The 8,640-nt window shown below is 34.9% G+C and overlaps 1 protein-coding gene across 4 annotated transcripts in view; it reads left to right on the forward strand.

The window, feature by feature from the left end:
* Positions 1-4,799, forward strand: part of VAV3 (vav guanine nucleotide exchange factor 3) — a 180,967-nt gene extending 176,168 nt beyond the window's left edge. For all 4 annotated transcript variants that reach the window (XM_042874005.1, XM_042874001.1, XM_042874003.1 and 1 more), the window contains 2 exons: positions 600-751; positions 2,502-4,799. In XM_042874005.1, coding sequence (XP_042729939.1) covers positions 600-751; positions 2,502-2,543 — 194 coding nt within the window. In that variant the 3' untranslated portion in view covers positions 2,544-4,799. The remainder of the gene's footprint in view (positions 1-599; positions 752-2,501) is intronic.
* The last annotated feature ends 3,841 nt before the right edge of the window (positions 4,800-8,640 follow it).

Raw genomic sequence — 8,640 nt, forward strand, 5'->3', positions numbered from 1 at the left:
CATAAGCCAGTGCTTGTGTGAATTGTTAACGAATGCTCAGTACAGATTTGCTGTAGAAATGTTATTTTTTTTTTTGCCCATGCTGATGTTAGCTTCTGACTTTATGTACATTACTGTTTAACCTGGGAGTTGTTACTTGAAAGAACAGTACCTGATTCTGTTTGTTTTGCTTCATTAGAGGTGTAAACATAAATCAACTGTGAATGTTAATAATTCTTTTGGAAAGAAACTAGTGACCTGTAAAATATATTGATGCATGTATCTGGCAGCAAGTTCTATTATGAAGCACAAAAAATACAGTATTTTTCAAATGTATTTAGCAATTTGTGGAGTAAAGGTTAGGTTTTTCATAGTTCATCTGATATTTTTTTTCTTAAAATAAAACTACAATAGCTCACATAAGCTCTTCAACTTTTCACCACTCACCTACAATTGAATGTATTAAGTCTTATGTGCAGATGCTTTCACATTTGTGTGAAGCTGATGCCAGTGTATGTTGTCATGAAATCATCTTACATTTTACAGTAATGCTATCTGTCAGATAATTTGACAGAAATATCTGTCAATAAACTCTAATATCTACTTCTATTTCATTTCAGTGCTAAGTCCAAAGGTGATAGGCATTGCCATTGCAAGGTATGACTTCTGTGCAAGAGACATGAGAGAACTATCCTTATTGAAAGGCGATGTCGTAAAAATTTATACGAAAATGAGTGCAAATGGCTGGTGGAGAGGTGAAGTAAACGGAAGGGTATGTTTTTTTTCTTTCTCTCCTTTTGAATGACATTTTGAAAAACAAAAACCAGCAACAATAGGGAAAAAAAAGGAAAACAAAGAAGAAAACAAATTTTCCTACATCATGAACCTTTTGTATATTTAAGTTCACAAGAGGCAACATATTTTCGGAACTCTTTCCGGTTAGCTTTTCTCAGCAATTAATTCATTATTTTTATTTTTATTTTTATTTATTCAAATGCCTGCTAGGCTGCATGTTTAGGCAAGATTATACGTCTGGAAAATAACCAGGATTAATAGCAGAGCTGTAGTTAAACTTCCTTGAACTGTGTTGCATGGATTTGGGGGCGAGATCAGAACCTCTGGATCTGGTTGAATTCCTAGCGCTGGAAATCTGTTTGCAGATTGGCACAGAATGATTTCCACCTCACTGCCAGAGTACAATGCTGTGCAATGAGCCGTGTTTTTCTTAGGAGACTTATGCTTTTGATCTCTAAAAAAATCTGGTTGAGATTAAGTGCGATGTGCATTTATTCTACTTCATCATTTAGCAGTGATTTTTACAAAGGCACTTCATGCTGTACTCTGGGACTTGGATGGCTTTGAATTCATGGAATATTAGATCTGATCTAAGGCTATTCTGTTTCAGTCTTGTTATATGACTCCTTGATGCAGGTTAGTTTGGAATACTTTTTGCTTCTGTTTCCATGTTTCAAGGGCTGAGATGAGAGGTCAAAGGGCCTTTTTTTTCCTCTCCTGTTTTATGACTGAATTGGAGGAAAGTGGCTTGAGTGGAAACTGGAAATGGAAGTTGGAAGTCTGCTTGAAGTAGATGAGGGAGGATATACTCAGATTTAATGCCTTATCCATTTTGGAGAACTTTTTATGGCAGAAAAGAAGAAATATGGAGTCAGAAGAAATAGTGATCATCGTGTGTCCTTTACATGTTAAAGTAAATTTAACATCTCATTCCAGTGTAGCTACACACTTCCTGAAGAATCCCTCTTACAAACTAGCATTCTTTCTGCTAGTTTTCACTGCCTGGAATTGAGATCATAAGATCACTACTGTTTATGCAATCACATCTTCCAGTCATGTTTAAGATTTGGTTTTGAGCTCTTTCATCAATGTTAAATTGACTTAAATTGACTAAATGGTATAAATAAAAACTAAATGATAAGACAATAAATGACATTGCTTGCCTGTATATCTAACACAGTTGTTATTTGACACATAATTAATTTCAGAATGTAGATAATAGTATAAGTTATGAAGTATAAAGTGCTGGTCTAAGAATTCTAGTTGTGTCTCATTTAAAAGTCCTCTTGTCAAAAATGAGATTTAACTGCAATGGAATCAGTCACTTTTAACTTTGAAAGAGGATTCTTTGGACATGGCTGACGTCTATGAAATATTTAACTGCCCACTCAAAAGACAGCAGCATCTTGTAGTAAAAACTACTGAAAGTAGCAGCTTTTTTTTTTTTTTTTTTTTTTTTCTTAAATGCGTAGACCTCCAATTTAGGTAAAAGTTCCTTTTATTTTTCTAATTTTTATTTAAAGATTGAGGGTTTAGTCTCTAAATCATTGTATCTGTAATTTACTCTATTTATTTGCTTTGTTACTATGTTAACCAGGGCAGGTCAGACTAATTTCTGTGTAATAGTATTTTTAGTTACTAAAGAGAGACTTATCCTTGTTTTTACCTGGTTTGGCCTTTTAAAAAATGTTGTTTTTTTTTTTTTCTGTTTTCTTTTTCATTTTCAGGTGGGCTGGTTTCCATCTACTTACGTTGAAGAGGATGAGTGAATTAAAAACTTTTCTCTGCTGACCAGCAATTTCAGGGATTGTAGAATTTAATAACTTCAAGCATTAATGGTCTTGTTAAGTACTTAGGCAGCAGCATTTTGTCTGTCTGAACCTTCTAGTCTTATTGTTGGGATTTACAAAGAACTTTGTGTGAACAGAACCTTGCCCAGAGCTGTGCAAGAAACAACCTGCAACTTTGCTGTCACTGGGGATCAGTACAAAGTCCAGTGCTCACCTTCCCAGAAGATTTCAGGAAAACAAATTCCTTTATTCTGTTTTTCTGTTTTTCACCCTGTACTACACCATGATTTGTAGCTCTGGCTGAATGTTTAATAAGTCTGTTTTCTTCTAGCTAACATCTGTGATGATATGAGGAGATGAAGGCTTATTATTCCTTATCATTGTATGCAGAAAAAACAGTCATTCAGGTGGGCATGAAGTGGAGTCGATAGATTTTTCAAAATATCAAACTGTCTTACTTATCACCTTCTAAACAGTTGTACGCTAAAAAAAATCATTCTGAAGTAAATATGAATGTTGTAAACGGGAGTAGCATATATGTATGTGTAATTAGCTAACTGAATCCTTGAAGGTTTTGCCTAAATCTTCTAACAATTTGTTTGAAGAAGTCATTTCTAAAAAGTTTGGTGGCATGATATCGCTTGAAAAATTATCTGCAAAGTGGAATTCTGGGTTTGTTCTTTGTCTTCTCAGCTTTATTAATTCAGCAACTGATAATTTAAGTGAAACTTGAGGGTAATTATGGGAAGAGTCATTTTAAAATTGTAAGAATTAGCATTAAATAAATATTGTAATTCTATTGTATAGCAGGATATACTGATGCAGGATGATTTCATTTCTTGAGAACAAAATTGTATATCTTAATCTCTTGGATGATTCATATGAACCTTTTGATGCTTCCCACTATAAGCTGTTTTTTCTGGTTAGACAGGATCTTCTCTTCCTACTAAAATCACCTTTTGTGCTCTTAGAAGTTTAATGCAGAAGGAATTTCCAGAGTTCAGCGTGCCTGTTTCCCTCTTGTTTCCTGGGATGTCAATAGCAGGGCAGTGAGTGATCTTGTTGCAGTGTTGTGAATATCCTTAAGTAACAGTGGAATCCAGATTAGTTAGCTTGAAAGATCAGTCCTCAAAGTGGCATCTGCCCCTTGGGTGAAGCTGTTTTTTAAGGTATTTATGGAGTGTCAGAAGTGCTTTAAATTAAAAGAAATGTGGGTGATGCCTTCAGATTTACTGCTTGTAATATTTAGATAATTTCTAACTCATCTTGAAAACTTCAGAGAAAGTAAAGCTCTTTCTTTGCTTCTTCCTGGCCTCCTGGTCATCATGAAGAACCAAACACAGCACAGAAGATTGCAGTAATCCCCCTCTTCTCTGCAACCATCATATCCATCTGTTACACCTAGCATGTGCTGTTATGTGACCAGTTAAAAGCGAGGATCTCCTAATTAGAAGTCCTCTACTTGTTAGGTTCAGTTTTGCAGATGAAACTCTGCTGATGCTCTTAACTTTTCAAGGATTTACCTCAAAATTATGTGAACTGTGATTATGTTGAGTACATTGCTTGATGGAAAAATTCAGTGTTTGTAAATATGTACATTATGCATAAAACATTTTGTAAATGACCTGTACAGCAGTGTAGACTGAGATATATTGTATTTGATCATGTTTTGTCATGCAGTTTTACTGTCAGTTGTGAGTCTGATCCTATGTTCCCTAAGTAGATGAAGTTAATGCACAGTTTTGCCCTCTCAAGGGCTAGAGAAATGGGTTATAGGCCTGTGAAGTGTTTAGTGCTTTGCTGTCATACAGTTCTGAGAAAGAAGCAGTTTAATTCAGTGAGTTAAGGAATGCATCAGCCATTCTGGACAGCTTGTATTTAGAATCATTTTGAGTCCTCCCTCCATCCTAAAATTGCTGTAAAGCCTTTAAGTAACTTCTGAATCCAGTAATCAGCCTTGGAGAAGAATGAAAGCCATAGATAAACTTACTTTTGTGGCATAAATCTATGTTCTATTGTCTGTGTTTAATGCCCTGTATTAATTGAGTTAATGCTGCATCTTAAACTATATTTTCAGTACCAAAGACTTCTAGATATTCTGCAGTATTTCTTTCATGTACTTCCTTTGCTTGTATGGAGGTTTTGTTGTCATGCAATGCTGATGTTACCATACTTTAATTTGTAACATTTTGTAAATATGTTAAGTATAATAAACTGGTCAATTTGTTCTTTTGAGTATGTGTCAAAATACGTAGCTGAGTAGTGTGAAGTTTGCGTTCCTTTTGCCTCACAGTCTTCTCATTGTGAGCAGAAATTGATAATGCTGTTTTGGTTTCCCAGATCTGTATAATCTTTGTTTAGTTGTGGGACTGAACTGTCAATGTAACTGGGTTGTTATTGGTTTCTTTTCATAGCTGGAATAATTTGTGTACTGCCACATCAAGACAAGTGGTGTGTTTTGTTTGTGTTTAACTGTAAGGAACACTGTGGAATCAGTCATATGCTATTGATTTTTATCTATTAAAGCTGGTAACTTGTAGTATTTGACTGAAAAAAAACTGAAATTGGTCTATGAAATTTACTTTTATGTATCATATTCTTAGGAATGTCCTTCCACATTTTTTTTTCTTCTGCATTTGTCATATATGGATTAACATACAAATTCTGGTTGAATTGAGCTCTAATCTTGAAAATAGTTTTTGTTTACTTTCATGGGCTACTTGAAAGTCTTTTAATAGTGTAACCCATTCATACGTTATTTACAATATAAAAAATTATAGTGTTTATGTAAGTATTTCTGGGTAGGTGAATTAATTCAGCAAGGTCCGTAATGATACAATTCCAACGTTGCTTCATTGTGCTACTTCTGTTTTTCAGTAGCAAGTCTTTTTTTTTTTTTTATGGAACTACTTTTCTAATAGATAATTATTGAACTTAATGAGGCATTTACACATCTCTACAGATGTAAGGCATAATTTTCCTGTCAGCCGTGAACATGACTCATAACTGAGCCACACCTAATGAAAGATGCAAAAATGTTTCTCAATTAAGTTCTCTTGTTAACAGTATTGCACTCAGTCACAGATCTTCTCCTTCGCCTTTTATGTGAGAAGAGGGATGCATCCTCTGACGGATGAGAACTGTGATTAGGGCCCAAGAACCACTTATGACTGGGTACTGGTTGAATTTTTCAGTTGTGAGTCTTGGAAACTCACTTGAAAATCTCAATTTGACAAAAAAACAAACAAACAAAAAAACAGTGGAAATGATGTCAACCAGAATATATTTCTCCTCTGCTTCACAGGCTGACTCTAGATGCTCTCTGAAACAGAAGATAATGTCAATTCTAACTGTTTTAGTAGCTCATAGAATTAAGATAGAGGTGCTGTCTTTAAAAAATAAATAAAAAGGTTTGTTCTGTTGACTTCAATGTTCAGTGCAAAAGCATTTGTTCCTAGTTCACAATCAATATTTTGAACTATTTTTGAAAAAAAGTTGCAAATACAGTATAGTTTATGCACTAATGTTGTCATGCAGATCAACTTAACTGTATTGACACAATCATAGAACCTGCAGAAGGAGTGGGAGGAGGCGCCACTTGAGGATCATCAAAGCCATGTCCTGGCTCTGGTACCAATTCGGCTGCTGAAATTTCACATGACTGTTTTACCTGAGACTGTTTTATCTAAAATTCAATTTCTTCTGTTCACGGAGCATTGCTTTTTCCACTTGAGCAAAAGAGGAAACGCTGCAAACTGATTTCTAATACAGTATTCAGTGGCTCTGCTTTCATCTGTAACATGGTAGTGATCATGAAACAAGAAAAACATTGTCGGTCAGGTTATACCAGTTATGCTGATAGACAGATGTTCAGAGTCAACCCCAGTAAGGTAAGCACCACACAGCTCACTTTCTTTACAGTGGGACAGGGAAAGAGTAAAAATGACAACTTGTATCCAGATGAAAATAGTTTAATAAGGAAAAGAGAAGTGGTAAAAGAAAAACAAGTGACACAAAGCCAATCGCTCACCATCTTCCAACAGTAAACTGATATCCAGTCAGTTCACAAGCAGAAGAGAGCTAACCACCCGAAAACTTCCTTTCCATTTTCTTGCTGAACATGTTATTATGTAGCAGGGAATATTTCTTTGATTAATTCTGGTCATCTGCTTTATGTTCCCTCCCAGCCTTCTGTGCACCCCTGATCTATTCACTGGGTGCGGGGTGAGAAACAGAGAAGATCTTGATGCTGTGAAAACAGTGTTGAACATTGGTTAAAATACTTCTACTGGCTCTTTTGTTTACAGATCTAAAAACAGCATCCTATGAGCTGCTATGAAAAAAGTGAACTCCATGTCATCCAATATAGCAGGTATAAAAGTAAAATAATAAGTAAACCAGGAGATACTAGATGTACGTGGAATCCATGGTACTTTAGCAAGCCATGTTAGTATCTGTTTCAGTAAATTCAGCAGGGATCATTTCTCATGCACAACGTTAAAACGTTATACCTTTGCATTTCAGAGGAAAAAAGAAGTTAATACATTAACTAGCCTTTCTTGAAACGAGTCACGAAATTTTAGCTCTTACCTGGGTAAGGGGGAGGTAGTTTGGAGTAATTTTGACTTCATAAAGCTGTGGGGTAAGAGGTTAATGCTGTGTACTTTTTCACAATGCTGAAATGTGTGATACATACATAATTAATAATAGAAGTATAGAAAGGATTAAGCATCAGAAATTGACTGCAGAAGGGTGATTCATTTATGCGTTATTTTAAGCAATTTCCTTCTTAAGAACAAAGACCAGTTTGTTTTCATAGCAAATGGGATTTGAGTTACTAATTTAGCTTTTTAATTCTTGATCTGAGTAGTTTATTGTCCATTCGTTATGAGGCTCTCTGCTGCTTTGCATGGTAGTGAAGTCAGATTTAGTTTATCCTGTAATGTTTGAGGTGTTAGTGACTTTCTCTGTTACAGTTTTTTACTTGTCAATGTGCTTTTCAAAAAATATGCAGTTCATTTTAGAATGTGGCAACATGACCTTAAGTAAACATAGTAGTACAAGAGATGATAAGTTTGGAGGCAGCTGTTGGTCAAGGGGCATAACGGTGTTTCGTTTCTTTAATAACTCTAGCCTTTAATATGAAACCTTATGACTGTAGGGAAAACAGAGATCAGTGAATAAGAAATAAAATGTTGATACCATACTATATGTGTTAGGAAGAGCCTGTTGTGTGATAAATTCATAAAATTCATAAACAATTGCTCAAAATATTAAATGTTTGATGATAGCATTGGATTGAAATAAAAAATTCTTCATTACTTTTGTACTGGAAAGCTTTGCTGATGCAGCAGAGAGATCAAGCACAGTTGGATTTGGTCCTGCTCTTACTAGAGAACTCTATAAATTTTTCTTCAATTACTTTTATTTTTTTCCCCAAAGTAGTTGTAAGTTGTCTTCAGTGAAATGCAGTATTGTTCCTAGGATTCTACGTCTTACTCATGCATAAATCTAATGGAAACATGTACAATTAAAACAAAGTTTTCTCAGTAGTTTTGCAATCAATGTCCTGGTATCCTGTCAGCTGAAATGAGGCAGGAGGCGTCCACACCACTGGGTTGCTAGGTAATGTACAAGCAGCTTTCCTAACTATTCTCACAGATATTTCTGTGTGTGTTCTTTTTTTTTTTTTTTTTTTTTTTTTTTTTAATTTTCCTTTTTTTTGAGATAGACTTCAGATGGCTGTAGGGTATAGAAAACTTTTTTTTTTTTTTAATGCAAGAGAAGGGAATGCTTACATAGAGGAGTTTTATTCTCTTGGTTCTGAATACAGCGTTGTTAAACTTGGAGTGATTTGTGTTTATGGTGGATGAAAGATTAAACTGCCTGGAACTGTGTGTTCTGTTAAGTACTGGGTGTGGCTCTTTGGTGTCATCAAAATTGAGTGGTTTAGATGAAAGAGCCCTTGAATGTACTGCTGTACTGCACTCTAATATGGAGGTTTTGCATAATATTTTCAGGAATAATTCCAACTAGAAGATGCAGTGGCAGGTTTCCTATTCTTATTTTATTTTAA

This window comes from Lagopus leucura, unplaced genomic scaffold, assembly GCF_019238085.1.
Source record: "Lagopus leucura isolate 7727_CA_CO unplaced genomic scaffold, USGS_WTPT01 Super-Scaffold_100009, whole genome shotgun sequence".
Taxonomy (NCBI): Eukaryota; Metazoa; Chordata; class Aves; order Galliformes; family Phasianidae; genus Lagopus; species Lagopus leucura.